The 24316-nt window shown below is 27.8% G+C and overlaps 1 protein-coding gene across 3 annotated transcripts; it reads right to left on the minus strand.

Moving 5' to 3' along the window:
• Nucleotides 1-1377: 1377 nt before the first annotated feature.
• On the minus strand, nucleotides 1378-19607 carry LOC113555838 (katanin p60 ATPase-containing subunit A-like 1). Of its 3 annotated transcripts, none has more exons than XM_026960400.1 (11): nucleotides 19279-19607; nucleotides 6729-6855; nucleotides 6469-6650; nucleotides 6269-6398; nucleotides 5570-5919; nucleotides 5409-5511; nucleotides 5222-5343; nucleotides 4922-5101; nucleotides 3662-3929; nucleotides 2274-2400; nucleotides 1378-2174 (listed from the first exon to the last, which is right to left on the minus strand). In XM_026960400.1, the coding sequence occupies exons 3-11, from the start codon at nucleotides 6643-6645 to the stop codon at nucleotides 1976-1978; spliced, it is 1656 nt and encodes a 551-aa protein (XP_026816201.1). In that variant the 5' UTR covers nucleotides 6646-6650; nucleotides 6729-6855; nucleotides 19279-19607; the 3' UTR covers nucleotides 1378-1975. The 3 variants fall into 3 exon arrangements, with proteins under 3 accessions (XP_026816201.1, XP_026816202.1, XP_026816200.1); XM_026960401.1 differs by lacking the exon at nucleotides 19279-19607 and adding an exon at nucleotides 17773-18049; XM_026960399.1 differs by lacking the exon at nucleotides 19279-19607 and adding an exon at nucleotides 6929-7109.
• Between the last annotated feature and the right edge of the window lie 4709 nt (nucleotides 19608-24316).

Consider the following 24316-nt stretch of genomic DNA (forward strand, 5'->3'; position numbering starts at 1 on the left):
AAAGGTTTCATAAAAAATATGTTATCTAAACAATATTAATATAATATTTACTTATATTACTTCCATAATTTTTATACATTATAAAATGTTAATAGCTTAAAACCAATAAGTAATTATAGTATGGTAACTATAATTTAAAATCAGCCTTTTTCCCAGGGCCGGATTTAGAACAAGTGCCACCCTAGGCTCTTCTAAATATGCCGCCCCTACCCCAAGAAAAAAATTGTTGTAATTACTTCTAATAAATTTATTTCATTTTAAAGAAATTGAGTCGATAGTAATTATAAACAAAACAAATAATTATAGTATAAAAATTATATTATTTATATTACTATTAAATATTATATAATATTAATTTACGCAGTTTTATGTAACTGCATAAAATATTTATATAATTTTTTTTGTTTCTTACAACATTTGCCACCCTAGGCCCAGGCGTAAATACGGCCCTGCTCTTTCCGTATCTTCCAAAGCTAATAACACGAATTATTATCGTAAGATCACAAAATTGCGTAATATATTTTTTTGAATTTTATATTTTCCAATAAAATTATTTTATTAAAAAATGATTAAAAGTTATCTATATGCTAGACATATTGAGATTAGATAATAAATATGTTGGTTATTAAAATAATCTCAGCGATGTGCAACATATCATTTCAATATGAAAAAAAATACAGCTATACCATAGTTTTACGACTATTAAATACTATTACATAATATTATGTATAATTGTTTTATTACAACCGCAAACAATAAATTGCATAAACGATTGGTCTTGATCTCGTACATTACTTCGGTTTACGATATATATATTTTACCGGTTATTGACATATTTTGTAATAAGTTATTCTATTATTCTGTGCATTCAGTTCGAACAAAATATCGCGACCCGCCCACGGGTTAAGCATCCGGTGCGTTATCATTTAGATTTCCGTAAGCGCGATTATTGTGACCGCCACGTCCGGTTAACCGTAAGGTACTTAATACCTACTGGCGATATAGAATAAAAACGTAAAAAAAAAATTTATAAGTGCGTAGGATGATGACTCGTTAAATTATATTGTATTTATTTTATATTAATATTTAAGCTTATTACAACTTTTAGTTTGGGCCAATTATCAACGATTGATCTAACCGAATGGCAAACACATGGCTTGAAGACAATCGATTGTCATGAATAAAAGTTAATAAAATTAATATTTAACTAAATATAAGCATTAAATAATACTACATGTAAATCGATTATCTATATTTTTGTAGAATAGTGTTATTGTACGTATTGAATTGAAGTATTTATTTTTATGAAGATGAAGTTATCAATTAGAAAATTCGCAATATTGAATCTACAATTTACAATATAAACCAAACACAAAATAATAATAGGAAAATTTTGTTTTATTCAATAAATTACAAGTGACTTTTTTACAATATGAAATTTAAGGTTTAACAAATAAATTATTACACATAAATCACATTAGGGACCTAGTAGTTACTGATCAAGGGTTGTAATCTGAATAGTTAGCATTAAAATGATATAAGTGCAAAACAGATAATTTAAAGGAACAAAATATACAATTTATATTCCATAAAGCATATAATAACAGGTAAAATAAATTAAACCAAGATATTGTGACTATTTTAAATATTTTGATTCAATATAAATGGCAAGATAATATATGTTTTCTTTTAGGTTTTAAATTAAATAAATGTAAAATTAAAATTTTTCCTTCAGACACAAAAAAAAGATAAAAACTTAAAAAATATTAGTTTCTGTTTTTAATATTTTAAGTATGTGTTTCGTTGTGAGCATATAAAGTTCGTTCAAAAGCTAGCACAGCCATAAACAATTAAAATAAAAAGTAATTAATTTCTAGTTGTCTTTCTATTTCTATATACAATTAACAACAAAAGAAAATTAATTCAAAATAATGGTCTGCATCGAAAAAAATATGCAGTTCATTATCAGCAACAGTTATGAGGAGCCAAATTCACTCATCCACTTTTCATATTTGGTCAAATCATCTGACGAAACACTTTTGTTGCACTTAGCTATTGCTTCATTAAAATCTTGGAAAGACACTGGCAAATCCACTTCTTCTTTGGCCAATTGCCGAATCTGATCTGGTTTTAATCCAGCAATCTTACGTCTCATAGACATCATAGATGCGTCCCTAAGTATTATTTAATATTATTAAAACACATTAGTACATGGTATATCTCATAAAATATTGTAAATAACTAATATATACATTTAATCAGTAAGTAATTACCTGCAAACATTTGTGATATCAGCACCAGAGTAACCTTTAAGTTTGGTAGCTATCTCTGTTAAATTTACATCAGGTTCAACTTTAACATCTCTAAGGTTTATTCTCAGTAGCGCTTCTCGACCAGCACCTATAAATAAATATTTCTGTATTAATAATGTACTTAAAATGGCCATAAAATAAGTGTTTACTTTAAAGTCCACATTTTTGGTAATAACATTATTTGGTAGAATTATATTTATAATTTTTTTAACCATTAACTACGTTTAAAATGACAATAGTGTTAGATAATCTTGCCACTCTCTATATTCAGCCACGTAAATAATTATTATAACTATGATGATACTAACATTAACTAATATTATGCATATTACAGTTGTAACAGATCAAAATGAGTGAACAATAATTAATATTTTATAATATTGCATAACAATTATTAAAATGATAAGCAATTCATAACAAACAAATAATTTAAGATAAATTAGTTACAATGTTAAAAATGTAACAATGTAAGTAACAAAAAAATGAGAAGTTCTTTCTACTTTAGGTGTCAAATATTGAAATATACATTATATTCAAGTAGGCAACATATTATTATAATAATATTTATATTATTAATTTGATACTATCTACGAGAGAGTAGTATTTATATATATATATACGTTTGAGGTATAAATAGCTTAAAAGTAATCAAAAATATTTTACAAATTTCACTGTGTGTAGTAAAATAAGTATTTTGAAAATGTCATTGTGAATAGTAAAACCCAATAATATTTCTTGAATTACAACAAAATAATAAAAATTATTAGGACTTCAAATGTTTTTGAATTTCAATTGCACATAAAATATATACATAACTTAACACTAAATTATTTTTTAATTTCCATTAATAAAATTAATCAAGAACTTTGTACTAAAAATCCTAACCTTAGGTAGTTAAGTGTTAAGTGTTAAAATGTAATGATTTTTTTTGTTTTTACCTACATTTTATTTAGGTATTTTATTTTCAAACTTTAATTATAGTTATAACAAATAAAATCTTTTCATAATTTTTCCCTAAATTAATTTTTATATTTTTAATTTTGATTATCGTATATTTAAATTATCAAACACGAGTAGATGATATTTTCTACTAGAAACTAAGCTTAATAATTTTTACTGCTTCATAATGTAATAACGGACGTTAAAATAAAAAAAAACACATAATTTTAAAATCAATACATTCATTAGTCTATTCAGAAGAAATTATGAAATTATTTTCTAAATACTTTTTTAAAATCATAATAGATCTTATTTTTTATTAAGAGTTTAGAACTTTTGTTATACATTATTTAAATCACAATATTAAATACTATGTACTTAATTTTAATTTAATATGCTATAATACTAACTGTTAGGTAAAGGTATATATATGCGTTTCTCCAGTCGACGTCTAAGTGCCTCATCTATATCCCAAGGGAAATTGGTAGCTGCTAGTACCATCACAATACGACTAGCCCCAGATTCTTCTTCTGTACTTGTATCACTTAAGCCATCCATTTGGACTAAGAGTTCAGATTTTACTCTTCTGGATGCCTCATGTTCAGACTCTGAGCCTCTCCGAGAACAAAGAGAATCTATTTCATCAATGAATATTGTTGATGGAGCATGAAACCTTGCCTAAGAAAATAGCATACATATAATATATTATTAATAATAATAAACCCTGTCAAATTAAATTGTAAGAACATAATTTTAATATCATGTATTGTTAACCTGCTGTAATGCATAATAAATTAGATGTAACGTTTACTTGGATAGGGTAAATATTTAACCAATGATTATTTGAACTAATTCATGTTATTTATATTATATTATATTTTTATCATATCATAAATATCACAACTTAGAGTGACTTACTATATAATTTATTTTGTTTTTAAACTAAAAACAAAATATTTAGTTGTATGGAGTATATATTTTTATTCAATTTCAAAATTATAATAGGTATATCTCTTATTAGGGTTAATTTTAATTATTATCATAATTTGAAAATTAAACAAAATTAAAAATATCATATTTATAATTACATTAACATTTGTTTTTCTTCTATCAACTAAAATACAAAAAAAAAATTAAATAAATAATGCACAAATTATGAAAAGATGCATATAACAAACCAGGTTAATGATTATCTCATATATTATAATAACCATGACTGAAATGTTTAGTTGGTTAACAACATGAAAAAATAATTAAAACTAGACTTGTCTATTTATGGTATGTTATTTTAAGTTACTGAAGGAACAAATTATAATATATTATATTCAATGAATATCATTCACATATATCATTAAATTATTTATAAAAAAAATAATATGTTTATGATTAAAAATGATTGTTTACGCTGTAGCCAATACACTGGGTTAAGTAATTTATAAAATAAAATATCACAAATCATTGATTATTCTATTTTGTATTAAAGTAAATAATAATGAAAATCAACTATCATAATATAAGAGGATTTCAGCATAATATGTTGTCTCCGTCTATCGAACAAAAATCCTCAATAGATTATTTTAATATAATTGTTATTCACTATACAATATAATATGCTAAATATTCTTTCAATTATTAATGTTCTTTGACAATACACTTAATACAAAACTTACCATTTCAAAAAGGAGCCTGACAAGTTTCTCAGATTCGCCTCTATACTTAGAAGTTAGTGTTGATGAGGATACATTAAAAAAAGTAGTTCTACACTCAGTTGCAACAGCTTTTGCAAGCATTGTTTTACCAGTTCCAGGTGGACCAACCATTAAGACTCCTTTCCAAGGTCGCCGAATTCCCTTTAAAATATAAATTTCATACAATTAATTTCCCATATAAATACATACAATACATACAAAATCCCATACAATAAATTTTAAACAATTTTATTGAATGTTATAAATTATATTAAAATATACCTTAAAAAAATCTGGCATCCACATAGGAAGTACTACTGCTTCTTCTAAGAGGCGTTTAGCTTCATCTAATTCAGCTATGTCACTCCATCTTATATTAGGATTTTTCTGTACAATATCTCTTTCTATAAAATTAAATTAAATTAATACAATTAAAATATTTATGTAAGCATATTATATTGATTATTACCTAGCATATCAACAAGGTCTTGATCATATGAGGAACAATCAAATCTTTTTTCTTCTGGTTTCAAAACTTCTTTTTCATCCTTATCTTTTTCATTTTTATCAGTCTAATATTATAAATATAGAATTATTAAAATAGTCTTAAATTAAATCGTTTGTACTTACCGTTCCGTTTATATTATGACCGTTAGTATCTTTTTTCGGGCCTTTTTTCACATCATCATTTTTTTTTGCTATCTGAGATCTAGTGGCACTGTTACGGGTATTATTAGGTCCAATTTTTTGATTTCTATTGGCCACTCGTGATGTTTCATTACGTCGAGATGTTTTTTGTGGCCTAACTTGTGGTCCAGGTCTATGTTCAACGGGTGATGGAGGTGGCCAAACATCAGGATCATTATTATTTGCTGGGGGCCATTCTAGGGAGCCACTGCCATTAACCTGTTGACGGGTTGTTCCAAACCATGACAATCCATCAACGGGTGATATATCTTCATTTCTATTATTTCTATTCACTGAAATAAAATGATTAAGAAACAATTACAAAATTATTTAAATTTATATTATTTTAAAATATTTATTTGTTAAATTTTGGTTTTTATTTTAGTTAAGTACAATACGATTGAAACTTTATATTGTCAATTGATACATCTATTTTTAAAAGTTAATAGAAATATTATTATTATATTTATACATGTATATATATATATATATAAATAAATAATATGAAACAATAATCAAAGATATACAGGTTTTGTATATAATATAAAATTTAATAAGCAATCCATTTTTAATAGAAAAATATGCTTTAAATTGTACTATTGCCAATTTATTTCATTATAAAAATAACTATAGTACACTCACATGCTGGAGAAGATGCACTAAGTGGCCTCTCATTCCTTTCAAAATCATTAGTTCGTAGTTGCTTTAATTTATTTAAGGTATTTGAATACAATTTTAACTGTTCACATTCATCATTAATCTGACGTTGAATCTAGTGACAACGATTAAAATATAAACAAAACAAAAAAATAATACAAAATACTAAGACAGATATTACTTACAGTTCGCCAGGATTCTCTGCGTGCTTGAATATCAACAGTAGACAAGAATCGTCCTAACTGTAATTTGGCTCCTTCATAATAGACTAGTGATGAATCGTAATTACCAGTAAGAGCCATCTCACGAGCCATATTAATACTTTCACGTATTTCATCAATCGATACTGCCATAACGGTCATCACAGCTATAAACAAGGATGCCAAGTCAGTAAAATTAAAAGCAATAAACGTTTGCACAGAAATATTAGAATTTAGGTAGGTACCTTCAATGATATGAATTTGAGCTGAGAATTAAATTGCGACTAACATAATATATTATTGAATAATGCATTTTACAGGCACCAATTGTTAAAAAATCGGAACCTCGAGTAGAACAGGAACATAATATTTCTGAAACATAAAAAAAATTTAAAAAAAATTAAAAACGATAATATTATTTATTTTTTTTTTTTAACGAATTTACCATTAAATCGTATCGGCCGATAAGTCTCGACAAATACATGTGAGATTACCCACTAAAATAATAACAGCAATTTTTTGATATTTACAACGTAACTAGCCGAATAAAACAACAACCAAACTACCACTATGACTGTTTAATGATTTCAACGACTTATAACAATTTTGTTTTAATTTTTTGAAGGAAAAACATTATCAAATTATGTTATTTTGAGGTACACTCTCTTGTTTAGAATTCAATGACGCTATAAGCTGTTATCAACCGTACATCTTTCGCTTAATACATCCTTGCGTGGAGCGAAAAAAACCGGGAAATTAAATTATTCAAATATGGTTATTGTTTGTTCTTGAATAAACCCATTTGTACTAAGCGATTTCTAACGATTCGTTGTAATATTTCAAATACGAACGAAATCGATAGTTTTTATTCTCGTTAGAAAATATAAATTCGATGATAAGCATTTTAAATCAGCAAATAGTATTTCTAATCCAAAGTCAGAAGTTTTGGAAAATATATTTTTTCGGAAAAAATCAATAACTCTATGAATACTTTATATATTTACGGGGTAGTTATAAGCGGGTATTCTAAAGATAAATATTTCGTTTAATTAAAAAATTTATAAGAATTCAAATACAACAGTACTTGCAGTAGAGTCTTGTCAATCCGACACATATGAGACATAGTAGGCAGGGTAACTGCTGAATTACTAAAAAAATTAAATATTAAAACAGAAACCGGGTAAAAAGTAAAATGAATTAGTTTTCATTTTACATTTATTGAATATGTGTGTAAATACTGTAAAAATAATTAGTATCGCCGACAAGTTTATAATTTTTGTTCGAATTTAATATTTAAAATTCTAATAAAATTATGGTTAAATGTGGTAAAAATATATCAGATCACTGAGGGTACTTCCTGACTCAATACCAAAATATCAAGACCCATTGTATATGTTTTCGATTTATCACATCTTAAAGCTATGGTTGTTTAATTTATATTTATATAACGTTTAGGTAAGTCATGTTTTATGTTTATATTCGTCCTAACAATTTTTATCAGGTATACAATCAAAGCACCTGACTCTTTCTTTACGGTTTAATTTTTCAATTGTTATTAGGTACATTTTTTGAATATTACAATATATAATATAATACGTTTATTATTATATATACATATATATATATATATATATAGGCATACCTTATATTACTTATATTACTCACAAAAGTGCATATAGGTATATTAGGTATGTGTACCTACATTTTAAAATAACAGAATACCTCATCAAAATGAATTGATTACTGTTATGTTGTATCCAATTTTCTATACTATAATACAATGTTGATAATATATTGAAGTCAAATAAATTATCAGCATCGGTAGATATAGATACTAATGTACTACTGTCGTCAACGTTTATGCATTATACATTATTTATAAATACGGTCAGTTCACGTATGATACATAGTCAGCTGCGTGTACATTGTTTATACATTTACCATATATAGCGCGTATTGTGTCTGTTCTTGACACATTTCTCTTCCACCTTAGACTTTAGTATTGTGTATAGTGTAATGGTAAACGAAGAAAACACCAACGCGCAATAATTATGACTATATAGTGAAATATAGTTTAGCGCAAGAGAATCAAAGCCAAATTAGAAGGCCGTTGTATGGTCAGAGTATAATATATAGTGATACAGTATATAATATAATAGGTACATGAGTACCGAGAGTACGAGACACAAATACAAACAAATACGAGAATACCTGTAGGTAAGTGTTATAAATTATAAGATACATAATATAATCGCAGTGTATGTGTGACAGATGTTGGACGACCACGTGTTATTATTAATTAATAATCTATAGGGCTGTGAATTTAATTGACTATAAAATGTATTTAAAATTAAAATAAGTTTAAAATCTACTTTCAAAGTGCTAAAATAAGAATTTCAATATTTAAATCAAAATATTAAAAGTATCATTTTTTTTATTTAAAAGAAAACCCTTATTTTTAAAAATATAATAAATTCAGTAATCAATTACACACTTATATATTTTTAGTTAATTAAATTCACAAAATAAAATTTACCTACATAAATTACTACCTAAATAATAAAAGTAGTTATACTAATGGCGACTAAAACAATTCTTTTAATTTTACATTTATGTTTAAAAAATGTAATTAAAAAACACTAAAAAATAAATAAATACATTTTAGGTTGATAATTGGAAATTATTAAAAAAAAAAATCTTAGAAAAGTCAAATAATTACATAAAAATTTGAAAATTTCCAAAAAAAATCATTATTCAAATTTTGTACTAAAAAAGCAGTATCTTATCATTAAAATAAAATATGCAGTTTGGTGCAAATTCACACCTATATTTACAACGAAAATATGTCGTTCTGCTTACATAATATATAGACATATAATATTTATAAAAATAAAATCAATAATATGTTATTTACATTTAATTTAATATTATTAACTCTAACTTCAGTATAAAGTCGTATGACTAAAGTTAATTACAATGTATAAATATTAGTAAGACAGTATAGATAACTGACCTATAAAGTATAGAGATTAGCATTAAGAATATATTGATACCATTATGCGGTGTTGATTAAAACACCGCTTAAAACACTTTATTAATCATAATTTATAAAATAACACACGAAAGACGAAAAGCTATAAATTTAAATTATACGTAAAATGTACATAGTATATTTATTTTATATTAGTAGAATAAAGATATAGATTATAAATTATTGGTAGTTATATACTTCAAATATTATGACTTAGAGCGTGCAAAATATTGACATAAATATGTCTAAAATAAAAAATGTTTTTATTTAGTTAATTAAATATTATGCATGTGTTGGTCATTAGTATACCTATATATCTATATTCCGCTATATTATATTCATCTATAATAGTTATCGATTGCCCCCAATGAAAGTTTTTTTATCTAGTTTAAATAATTTATGACGTGAACTTTAGTAAAATATTTTATAAGACTCATTATAGTATCTACATTTGTCGTCGTCGAAACTAAAATAATATGTTAGATTTCAGAATAATTAGAGCATTGAAGTTAATCATAGTTAATATGTTTTAACCAAAGGATTTTTGTTAATAACTAATATTTAGCGATTTGTTGATTATAATGCTTATAAGTCATAACGGGTAAATTTAAAAATATTAATAATATGTAATAAAATAAAAACGAAACGCATAGACATAATATTATATAGGTCAATCGTCAATGTTCTGTGAGGACTATATAAGCCTAACTAAAATTGTACGTTAACATTTTTTAAACTTTATTACCTATGTTTACTATAATTCAAAAGACGAACATATATACATATAAAATAAAAATAAAAAAACGACTTTACAAACTATGTGGATATATAATGATTGGTATATTTTATATATTATACTAGCACTATACTAGCAGTGTTGAAGGAATCGAGTTAAATCGTAAATTAAATGGATATTTTATGTCCTAGCGACCTTTAATTTTGCTCACATTGTTTGTTGTTATGCACAAAATAATATTTTTGTATAGGCATACACTTGTACAGTAAAACACTTTAAAGTTTACGCCGAGTGAAATACCAAACTATATAAATATATAATAATGTATTGCAATTTTAATACTCAGTAGATAAATGATTTGAGTAACAATTTGGGTAAAATGCAAATTGTACATAATATAATTACATATACAACAATATTACGCTTTTAAGTGAAAAACTTATTAGTGATTGGACTTAAATAATGTATAGAGAGTTAATAGTTGGTTCGAATCTTGAATACACGCAACCATCATACGAAAGTCGATATCTGCACACTGCACAATAAAGAACCCGAGACGGCATTCCTGTATTGTTTTCGTGTTTTTCACTCGAAAAACTTCACGCCATAAACAAACTGGTTCAGACCGATCTTGAACAGACCAACGCGACTTTCTATATTCTTCCACACAATGTAATAGAAACAACTAATATAATAATAATCGATGGATCGAAATTGATAAATATACCGCTACAAACCATTTGATATATCTTAAGAACACCAATAATGCTGTATAAATAACTGTGAGTATTGGGTTCATGTTTTTTATTTTATTTCAAAAAAAAATGATGAAACCGCAGTTATAATAATGTAACATATTACAGGTAATGTGCGTACCATCCAATAATTATACCAATTATGTAAACACACAGTATCGAATTTATTTTATTCACACAATCATCTTTATATTTTATAGCATTATAAACTATGTTTATTCGAATCATAGACCATAGTTAATTTAATAATTCTTCTATGGTAGGTACCATAATTATTACTACGATTATTTAGCCAATATAATTTATTTTCAATTAATGTTAAAAAAATACAAATTATAAAATATAACCAATGACTAAGAACTTTGGTATACAATTAATTATTTATTGCGAATTACTGTATAGTTTTGTAAATACCAATATTTACGAAATACATATTATTTTGTATTAATCAAACTTTTAAGTTAAACAAACCAATAAATCGTAAATTCATAGATACTTGATGTCTGATGATCGTTTAACATAGGCTTTATGTATATTTTGTTGTTTTGACACACTGAACAACAATCGGGCCGTATCACACACGTTACACTCACACATACAATATAATACATACAGCATACACAAACATATACGTACGTTCTATATATATGTGTGCGTGTGTGTTTTACGGCAAGTTTCCATAAATGAACATCAAAAATTACTAATAATAAAATATATGAATATACCTATACACCTCCAATCACCACTCTCCAGAATAAAACCTTGTGAAGTTGTGAATAGTAGTGTTGCACATTGTTAAACTATACATGCAATATGTATCAAAAATTACGGAATATTTAAAGAAAAAAAATTTTCTTTAAGTATGAATTTACACATTTTTATCTCTTGTTATTGCTTTGATGGATATATTATATTATAATTATCTCTCACTTTACCCGGTGGACTATATCGTTACAAAATATAATAATCGTATAGCGGATGTATATTAGACGTGCTTGTTATTTATAAATTACAGAACATATTTGTAGTTCAGTTTGAGTAAAATTATGTAACTTTAGATCTTCTTAATTCTTATGTACCTATACGTGATACACCGAGATCCAAAGTACCTTATATTATGTAGAAAGGTAAAGAAATCATATTTCTTTTCGAAACAACAGAATATAATAATTTGTACAATGTAAAAATAGTAAATTGAAATAAAAAATTAATCTTTACAAAAAAACGGTACTTATACCTTATATTGTATAAGGTATACTATACAATCGTATCGAGTATCGATAAAACGGAAGATAGTAAAAAAAAAATTGACGTTATTTTTTACTCGACATTTCGGGTAGGTAAACATTGAACAATAGGTAATCGTTTTTCAACGACATTTTAAATGAGATTGTGACCTATCCTATTTTTTTTGTTTTCTTATTACTAGAAGATTTCGAAATAAGTGTTTGGTTTAATAGATTATGGGCGAGATGTCACGTAGGTAGTTGAAACACGTGCTAAATAAAAAAGAATAAACAATAATGTCTAATTTTCGATTCTTCGAACTACGTATAAATAATTTTTATATCTAAATAATATTATGATTATGACCAATTTCACAAATCCTATATAGTGATTAGTGATGATTATGAAACAAAAGTTATATGAGCATGAATTCGGTTGTGTGTATGTGGATACTTATATTATAATTTGCAAGTGCATTATACTTATATTGTATACATATATGCTATATTATAACTTGTAGTTAATATATTATTGTTTCTCCGTGGAAACATAACTTATATGTTACGTACTTACATTTGTAGTATGTATATGAAAATTAAAGAATGAAAGATTTGTATTATACAAATCACACAAAAGAATATACGTCGTGAGTTCGTTGGGTCACACGAATCAACAAACAACAGCGTTCTATTGTTTTGAAATAAATTGGGTTAATTGTTTGGAATTATATAAGACAACAAAATTAACATGAATTTTAAGTACTCGGGACATAACAATATGCATAAGAATAAAAGATATCATATTAAAAACAATAACAACAAATCGTGAAATATTTAATTTGATTTCTTTTTGAAAATAAAAATAAAAAAGCAACCAATTGATTTAAATTTATTTGAAACTTATTACGACGTATGACTTGAAACGGTTGCAACTGTATAGTTTATTATGATCTATAATAATCGCGTATATATTAAATATTATATGCAACATATACATAGCATCGATGGTATCAACTATGATATTATAATATACTATTACTAGCTATATTCCAATGTTATAAAAAATTATTAGAATAATGGTTCATAAAGTTGGCCAACGAAAAAATACCTCATTTTTTTAATTGTTTTTTATATTATTTTATCTTGTCTAAATAGTAAATAGGTACTACTATAGAACAATTGAATTTTAAAAAATAATTATTTATATTGTTATATTGTTTTATATTGCTTTGTTTTATTGGGTCTAACCGTCTAACCTAAACTTTTGCAATAAATTAATACTTTCAATATATTACATTTAAAAAAAATAATAAATACTATTATGTGATATTACAATATTAAATTATAAAATATATAATAATAATTTAAATACTCTATAAATGTTAATAATCCCATTTAATATAAGAAAAATAATTTTATTTTGAGATGGACAACGAACACTGAACGATTTCAATGTAATCGTATATCGTAATAAAAAAATGAATACACACGAATAAAAAGGATTAGTTATAGACTTATAGTGTTATACGTATGTGAAAAATGAATCTGATTATATAACTATTGACATTAAACATATATATTACAAAGTATACAAAAAACATTCTTGTTTTTTTTTTTAATCGTAATCATAATACATTTTTGTATAATAATAATAATAACAATAACAATGTACAATACACAATGGAATGGATACATACAAAAGTGTGTAATCGAATTGCAATGTGACATGAAAATGTTTTATAGAAAGAAATATTTATTACTATTATATAATAAAACATGGATGAGCTTAAAATGAATATTGTCTTATGCAATTTAATTAATAATAGGTAATCAGTATAAAATAACGATTGGTATTTATTTGTAGATTTAATATTTAAAGCATTATTATTTAAATAAATAATTTGAACATGTTAATTTAATTTTTGTCCTTAATCTATTACGTACTCAACTAACAACGACAACTAAAATAATATTAAATTAATATATATAGTGAACACCATACTAGATGATATGATTGTTTATTAACGATTGAGCATAATCTGTAGGTGTATTTCATATACGTATCATCTGGAGTCTAGTCTAAATAATTTAAATCAATAATATTGTATTATTATTCCTTAGTGACTAAATATTTTTAAATGGTAAAAATATAATTTTGTGCGTATGAATTTTAAAAATACCTATAGGAATTATTGTGCATAAAATCGTATATTAATTTTTAAAACATACTAAATGATTTATAATATATTATATTTATACATAATAAATTGATGTTTGGAAAGATTAAAGCGAGTAAATTGTATACAAAATTATTGTTATTTTGATTTATTTAATATTATGACGTTTGTAACTTCCACTTTCGTCCCACATATATATAACATTATAATGCTATTATCTGATTTGATATCCATGGTTAATTGTAAAGTGTGTAAGTGTTTTTATACTTAATACCTATAACTGGTATATAAATATTAACACAATACATATAGGTAGTAGTTACATTATATTTATACACATGCCGAAATCGCTTTCGTAAAAAAACCATTTGATTATATTATGTATAGTTATCGTTTTGTAGGAAAAAATTATCAACTACTTTCAATTATTGTACCTACCTAAAATACCTACTATTATAATCGCACTAATTAGTGACTCAAAAGCTGCTCCGGCACTAATGGTAATCCGATGCATATACACTTGTCAAAAATACAAATTAACATATAATAGAGTATAGGTTATTCTGTTTGTTTTCGAAACACTTAACATTGTATATATTTTAAATGGGTAAAACATGTACCTGCGCGTTCACGAGGTAACTCGATTGAAACGAGCGTCATATATTAAGCGAAGGTAGCAACTAGCAATACAAAAACTATATACATAACATTGTTTCGACGACGAAATTAACGATATCGCCTAGATACCTACTGAATCAGTGGCGTCATTTTGGGGGTAGCCACTTGGGCATTTGCCTTAGTCTGACATTTACAGCAACCTTAAGTCGGCACATTTAAAAATTATAAGAAGTCTTATTTTTAACTACTGAAGGCCATTGTTATAAATTATAATATTGATATTTTATAAGTATTGATTTATTGTTAGTTTTTTTTTTAGTATTTACATTATGTGAATGTAAATCTGCAGTATTAAAAGGTACCTATTACCTATTTATTATTTATTTACATATTATTTAATTATTCTATAAAATAAATATTAATATACATTAAATATAAATAAATTTGACAAAATCGTTTGTATTTAAAACTTCAAAATCCTTTGTGTAACGTTCATATACCTGAAAATTAACCCCCCCCCCTCCTCTCAACAACTATGGCACTAATGTATGTGAACTGCGTGAAAAAAATTTTGAGTCGGCAAATCAGTTAGTAGTTGCCCTAGTCAAACAAAAACTGAAATGACGCTACTGTACTGAATATAAAGGATCAAAGCTACGTGACTACGACTTTAAGTATGTATATCGTATATGTATATTGACACTATACAGGATATATCTAAACACGTATTATTTACATATTAACATCTACCTAACACCTTTTAATATTGTGTGTACTATAATACTATCCGAGTTCTAACTATATAACTGCGCATTTTCGCAACGCGCGTAATTCGATAATTTCCGCGTATACGATAATATTGTGTAGGACCGCGCGCGGTGTGTGGTCACAAAACATCATACATGCGCACAAATATAATACCATAATATCATATTGTTATTTGTTATTAAATTATCTGGATAGAAAAATAAAATAATGTCGTGTACTTCTAAATGCGCAAACCCTTGTAGAACGGTTGCGGAGGATATAAATTATAACATATTATTGCACGTGATATACATGGTTATACATAATCGCCGAGCCGCGGTCGTTATGAATATTCCGGTCGACGACCACGATGATGACGACGATCGCGCCCCGCTACACGCAACGACAAATGATAGCAAATGTTTGCGAAAATCGGTGCGTGCTGTTATACGGGAAAGGGTTGTATTACGACCATAAGATAGTATGTCATAAAGCTACTAAAAAATATCATATAGTATATAGTATTATTAGAGTTGTAGAACGAGGCTGCGGTCTGTTATCCACCTACTATACACACACGCAATTCAAAGATTAAATCAACTTATTATAATTTGTAACTATTATATATACATAGATCAGTAGGTACAGGAGGGTTCGTCTGAGGGTAAAACAAATTATATCGAAATAAGCATTTTTGGAAATATTTGTTTTATACAATTCGAAAATTTGAAATCATCACAAAACAAAATTTTTGAAAATAAATAATGTTTTTATTATTTTTAATCGTCATCGCTTTTATAAATGCATTTTTTTTTAAATGACATCATACGTTTTTAATTAAACATTCCAAAGCAGACTATTTTTCTGAGAATTTCAATATACCAAAATCAATTTGCGATGAAGTAGGTAGTCATACAGACGTTTGCAACGGAGGGGATAGGTGGGCAGCTTACTCAATATTTTTCAAATATAAGGCATACATATAATCATTGAATCATATCTTGAATCATGACTGATCTGAATAAAATACAATAATAATTGACAAGAATTCTGTACGCTTTTGTGATAATTATAATTAGTAAAGTATATTACTAAGATAGGAATTTAAAGTTTATAGATGAGCTGTGTATAATTTGTTGGGTACTCTTGTGTTACTCCACAGCTCTGCTGTTAAAATGGAACTTCGTGTAACAGTCATATTCGAAAATAAATATTATTAAATGTTAAATAAATTAAAAACTATTGAAAACTTCCATGGCGCTAAAAATAGTCTCATTCGGTAATGTGTGACAAATTCATTCGGTCGCATATCAGTTTGTTTTTGGTCAAGTCAAGTAGTTTATGTATCATTGTTGGAAAAATTTACACAAATTTTACTTGCACAATGGAACAACCATCTACATCATTCTTCGTAGCTGGCACTTCGTTTTAAAATGTAATTATTATTTCTTCGTTGAATTTAAATCAAAAATAAAACGGATGACGAAATACACGAATTACGGTTTTAATTTCTCCGCACAAGAACGCCATTAAGATCGAATATACGTGATTCGCGTGTACACGATTTATATAATGGGTTCATTATGCATCCAATATTATTGACGTTGAATATGTTTATACGGTTCGCGTTGTACGCGCCGTCTTATATTTGACGTATAGCCATAATTGCAGTGATTATAGTGATTTTATATATCCGCCGGTCAAAATTGCGCGCAGTAATTGGCGTGGGACGTGCGGCGAACGGATTTGTATTTTCCTGTGTCGTTTTAAAATATTTTCCGGCAAGGATCAAAAACAAATACGAGAATGCAACGCCTATATAAAACGCCTCTGCAGTGACCATATATTATACATCACGGGCACCTAATTTGTACATAATGTATATTTATATTGTACAGGGCGCAGCTAGCGAGTCGTGGAATCAAAGTCGCGCGTAGTCCGTTTCGGCGGGTGCAGTACCTAATTGAGTTCGTATATTTAACAATCTAAAATCGCATACCTGCAGCAGTTGCAGCATCCGGACGGTACTCATATAAATTTATATATATATAGTCCGTATGGGTTCAAATATATTTTTATAATGTATGTTATATTGCGACGACGGCGTAGGAGTGACACTCCCGAGTCCGCCAGCGCCGGAATAGATATATACAGGCCAATCCCAGGGGAAAATCGAAAAAAGCGCCTCGGCCGAACCGGTTGTATAATATTATATTATCATTTATAACGTAGTCGTGCCACACTCCCGACCACGCGCCACCACCAAAACGACGACGACGACGACGACGGTCCGCCGTCAACGGAACGCGATGAGCTAATATCGACGACTGACGGCGAAGTGAGGTCGCGAAGCACGCGGTCGCAGATGTTGCGTGGACCGGCGACCGCGGCGCGCTTACACTCTCCCACGACGCGGCCTATGTACGGTTCGAAGATGTGTGCGCGCGGGGCGACCGTTACTACGTGTATGTTCACAGTATTAATTAGGTATTGAATTCAATGTCTAAATGAAAAATTCACGATTGCGAAACGTCAATAATTCCAACATAAAACAAAACGTTTGAATAAAGAGATTGACATTTATACATACTGCACACTGTTTTGTGTCTCGATATTTATGTCGAGATATTATTACGATAGAAGCAAACTGTTTATTTATTTTATTTAATAAATAAAATAAAATGATATGCTTGTATCTACGAAAAAAATACAGAATTCGCTATTTAAATTATTTAAAAATTATTTTTTAAGGCAGTAGAAGTATAATTTATTGTAATTTCACTGGTATAAATACTCAATCATATACCAAATTAATTGACGAAATGAACTTTTCAGGATAGATCATATTACGCTGAGGTATTCAATTAACCCGTCCGAAAATAATCGTAAATAATATTATTTTGTTTAATTGATTTTTAAATTTTAAAAGGGTTGTTCAGCGGGGTCCTCATATCTCCGGGTGTTGAATGCATATAGATTGTGTGAGTGTAGAATTGGTTCAACTAGGGGGCTAGACTGCAGGAAAGTCAATCAGTAGTCGCCACGAAGTTATATTACCAACCTGAACCCCAAATCAATGTCTTTATGGCTATACAAAATGTATTATTTACATTTAACCACGACGTATACACGCCATTCTGTATGACCAACAGCACAATATTTTTTATCAATTTCGCTCCCCTGTATAAATTGTAAATGTTACATTGCTCGTATAGTCGTGTGCATGTATAATAACGTGTTGCACTAATTTGTAAGATTATCACCCGTATACGCTATAATAATATGTCATTCCCGTGGGCAGACTTTTTGATTTCGACCGTGGTCTGCCGTTGTGAAACTCGACAACCGACTTACTATCATCGTAACAGATGTGCAAAACTATTTTCTCTCTGTCTACCTGACCGTCTGGCTATCTCTATTTCTACGTCGTCGGCCCATTACAATACCTAAGTACTATATATAATAATATATACTAATATTATACATAATCATCGTTCGACTTTACCTTTCCCGCACCATAATAGGATGTTTGTCGCGGCAAGGTCCGTGGCCGGTCTTCAATGACACCGAAACCGAACGTACGGTTTTTGCATGCCTATATAATATATATTATTATCGCTTTAATAGTATACGGAATAAACGAAAACAAACCGCACTCGTTCACACACGCGTGCGATAACGAAACGTCGTCCAAAGAGATGTTTTTGCGGAAAAACAAATCGAAACACGACGCGAGTACGTTATTGTAAACGATATTTTGAATATTTTTAAACCTTACATAATAATTCAGTTAATATAAATGCCGTGATAACATTATGCTATTGCAGTGACGACGGAAACCGCAGACGTACTGTAATGAAATCGAAACCGGTGCGACTGGCAGTTATTGTACGCGGTGAGCACAATTTCGTACGGTGTCGGCGTAACCCGTGTGTTGCCGTTCGGGCGAGCCAAGGTCGAGACGGCCGACTTGTTTGAAATCGCGTGCACGTGGGGTTAAACGACACTCGGTGATGAGCACATGACGATACGCGACGATCGGAATTTTTCGTTTTTTCACCCCGTTTTTGTACCCGCCCCTATACTCGCCTCCCTTTCCGAAAAAAATCCATAATAATCCCGTTTTGTTCAGACACTGTATTATATTTTGTATCGCTTTCTTGTTATTACCGGGTAGGAAATATATAAATTATACGTTCTACCGCGTTTTGTGTCCCAATGGGACCGTGGTTGTCAATTCCTATTATCGGATTTTTCAAATCATATAATATGTGTAGGTAGTATATAATATACAATATGCTGGTATAGTATGTACTGCCGATTCGACGGCTATACATTTTTTATAATTATCGTGCTTGAACTCGACAATTAATATATTTTGGATTTTAATATATTAATATGGAATCTGTTTTGTAAGACAGACTTCCAAAAGAAAAACAATTATAAATAATATCATATGTTAAACTATATAAGTAACTTTTATTCAGAATTCATGAAAATTATTATTTTAAAATGTTTAATAAATGATTACAGTAATATTAAAAATACATGTAATTATGGTTATAAGTGATAATCGAAGTATATATACATTATACATATATTTTTTAGGCCAGCCAACTCAAATTTTTAAACGACATAAAAACAAACGTTTGTTTTAAAAATAAATTCGAAGTACAAAACAAATGGATAGGATACAATAACATATACGAGAACATCATGGAATTAATTATTGGAAAATGTTGTAATTGCTGACGTTATTTGGGGAGTGGGGTGCGCATACTCGAAGTCACCGTAGCCTGTGTACATTGCAGTAACTACCTACGCACGCTTACGTTCTACTCGATTTTTCAAATCAAAATAATCCTACAAAAATCGTGTTTTTTCAACTCTTTACCCTTCTACTCTGCCTGTTAAGACATTCATCACGCGACAAATGCATTAATCGCGCGTATAATAATAATATAAACACCGGACATGCACGTGGACACTAGCCAACACGCCCGGTGCGCGCGTCTAGACGCACTGCTGTCACGGATCACGAATATTATTGTTATGTTTGTATAATGTGTTAAAATAACATAGTTTAAGTATTTTTACTCTGCGCGTGACAATTTCCAACGTTCACGATTTGACGCGTTTTTCGGCCACGAACACATTATATTTTTTTACGACTTATCGTTCATATATCGTAATATATATGCGCATAGAAATTACAAGTCGGTTGTTATGAGCTTATATTTAGGGTACGGTACACGGTGCAGGTACGTGCAGTACTTGCGATTGGTTTCGATCTACGGTTTTGATTTCAGATACTGCTTTCTACGTACTTTCGATAATATTGTACATCTAATAATATAATTATTATTGCAATCGTTAAAATAACTGTACGATATACCTATAGCCTATAGGTACCCCCTATTGGCTATGCGTTATAAAAGCTCGGGAACCTATATCGGTTTCCGCCGAGTCGTTGGTCCGGGTTTTCTCCGTAATTATCTCATCGGACATCGGCCGTCGTCGACCAGTTTGGTCGGATATTATGATTTTAATACTTTTACCCGTACGTGTTGTGGGTACATATACAACGTCTTGTTCGATATAATTTTATTATTGTATACAGTGTACACGATATAGTTTGATAAGTTCTGCAGTGGGTAATCGCAAAAAAAAGTGAAATAAATAATTACCAAAAGTGAAAGAGGTTTAAAGAATATATTTTATAACACGAGATTCAGTAGATGTAAAAAAACGATTTTATTTCGACTTCTATAGATACTAACCAGTATTAAAAAACCAAGACGCGTATTTAACGCATGAAAAAACATGCTGTTAGTCTATAATTATAAGGCTAAGCGCATTATTTTTAACACATTACTCGATCGTTTAATAAAAAATAACGATTTGTCTAAATTTATTTTAAAGTCTAATCTAATATAATATAGATAATTGTATAAATAAATGATTTATACAACATTAGTCAACAATAATATGTGTATATAATATAATAAAGTAAACTATAGGATACACATATAGAAACATTTTAAGAAATAAATCATAGTTTATAATATTTATTTAATATCGTCATCTTAAATACGTTCGAAATTTACTTGGTTAATTTGGTGAAATTAAAATTCTTTATTTAATTAAAAAATAAAAATTGAAGAGACTCGTAGAAAAATATGGTTTTTAAATTGTTATGAGATGTATCACATTTTATTTTACTCAGCTTATTAGACAATCTTATTATATTATTACTTCTTAAATCACATTTTAAAAACATTATTAGAATATAAATTAGCACACACAAATTAATCCATTGTACAAAATACTCAAAAACTCGCGAAGTCATCCATATACATAATTTATATTATAATTATTATGTATATATAATAATTATGAAATTAACTTTATTTATTATACCTTTTTACACTGCTACATAATAGTTAAGTTAAAAGTATTGTGAAATTCAGATTATATGATTAGATTAATGTAACTAGATGTTTAGTGTTTTAGTATTTACGTATAAGAAAATATATAACTAATCAAACGCACACATAATTATTCTGAATGTTGTTCTGTGAGTTTTATGCAGTCAGTCGGTCCAATTCGTTTACAGACGTTTTTCGTTGGAAATTATACATTTATACAACATTCGTACTGTAAGTTTTTGTTTTGCAATGTAGAACAAAAACGTCAAAAACTCATTATAATATTTATATAACATAAAACACACTTAACGCAATTAAAATTGAAGTGGTGTTGCTTTATTTTATCCAAAGAGCAAAACAAATATTAGTAATAATAATGACTAAAATGAATATTAATAATTGATTTACCGATTTTTACTTTTATTGTAATCTATTAAAACTGAGTCGAGTTGTTTTACTCATATATTATATGGAAGCATTTTGTGACTCAGATATTTTTTTATGAATCAAATTATGAAACACCTACGTTAATTTTAGTAGGTATATTATTTAATAGGTAATAACGTTTCACACTCCCCGAGGCACTTACGACTTTATGAAAATACTATACTTATAGAATATATTTTGCATTAAATAAAACATAAACGTACAATTAAAGAGTGGGTAACAAAAAAAAAAAAAATGTATTATTTGTAAAAAAATCTTAGTACAATGTCATCAACATTTTTCATGATTGTGTATACTGTATCCCTATTATACTTTAATGATATGGCATATTATTATATTATAGCGTATTCAGTATACACATCATAATAAATGAAATGGTTCACTAATAAAAAAAAATATATATATTTATACGGAATACGGATATAAGATACGTTATTTTTTGCAAAGGGCATTTTTGTATAGATTTATTTTGAAATAAAACACTAATGTCTATTACATCAGGACTGCTTAGACGCAAATTTGCAAATAAATTCATGGTGGCAATTGTTGTATTATTTAGATTGTGATTTAAAAAAACTATTCTCGCGTATGAATTTTAATATAATATATAAGTGCTTAATTAATAAATTGAATTATACACAATATTTTAACAATATGTTTAGTCAATATTTAACACAAATTGTATTCAATAATAGTTTTGTAATAGGAAAAAAACTTTATTGATTATTATGGTTTTTGCTTTTTAGGACTTTGTTAGCCGTGTAATGCAATAACATATATATTACACAACTTCAAATATATATGAAATAACAGAACGCGATTTTATTGTAAGTCACGTGAAAACCTTGGCAGTTATGATACTATTTCAAGGATTGAATTATAGTGTCCAATATTGTTGCAAGCCGACATAAAATGCAAGGACCTTTGAAGACATTTCTGTTCATAATATATTTTTGTATATGTTGTTTTTACCTAATTGAAATGTTTAACTATGCATGGAATAAAGCATTTACTATCAATACTCAACATAGTCGTGTGTTAGGTAGGTAATGAGTAATATGAATAATACTGTATTAATTTATTACTATAAATTATAATAATATTTAATAATACTTCTTACTGTAGTGCTCGATTGGCGCTGTGTGCGCTGGGCGGTTGGACGAAACTCATTTAATATTTTATTAGAAAAGTTCTCAAACTATAGGTTTAGTTAGACTATTTCACGAAACGCTAATTTTATTAAAGTCAAAACATTGTAAGTTAAAAAAAAATTATCTTCGTTAGAATAATGATAAAATCAATATTAATCTGTTTTTGGTTATGCAAATTTAAATCTGAATTATTAAAAAAACTTGAATACACGAGACCCGATTTACGGTTTCTTATGCAAGTACATAAATATTTTTAGGAGACCCCATCATAAAATAAATGTTACACAAAAACTAACTTAAATAAAAAATCGATGCACGATATGGACGCGTGTGGTGTGCTTCGCTAGAAATAAATATTGTTGTGAAAAACGACTGCGAAGAAAGTCTTGCGCCATGCATTTTTCATTATAGATTTGTTTTGTGCCTTTTTCACACATCACGCTCTTTTTGTACTTACTAATAAAAATGCGTACATTGGTTCTAGTTGAAAAGGGTGTTGACATAAGTTTTTGATTCA

The sequence above is a fragment of the Rhopalosiphum maidis genome, chromosome 4 (genome assembly GCF_003676215.2).
Source record: "Rhopalosiphum maidis isolate BTI-1 chromosome 4, ASM367621v3, whole genome shotgun sequence".
Lineage (NCBI taxonomy): Eukaryota > Metazoa > Arthropoda > Insecta > Hemiptera > Aphididae > Rhopalosiphum > Rhopalosiphum maidis.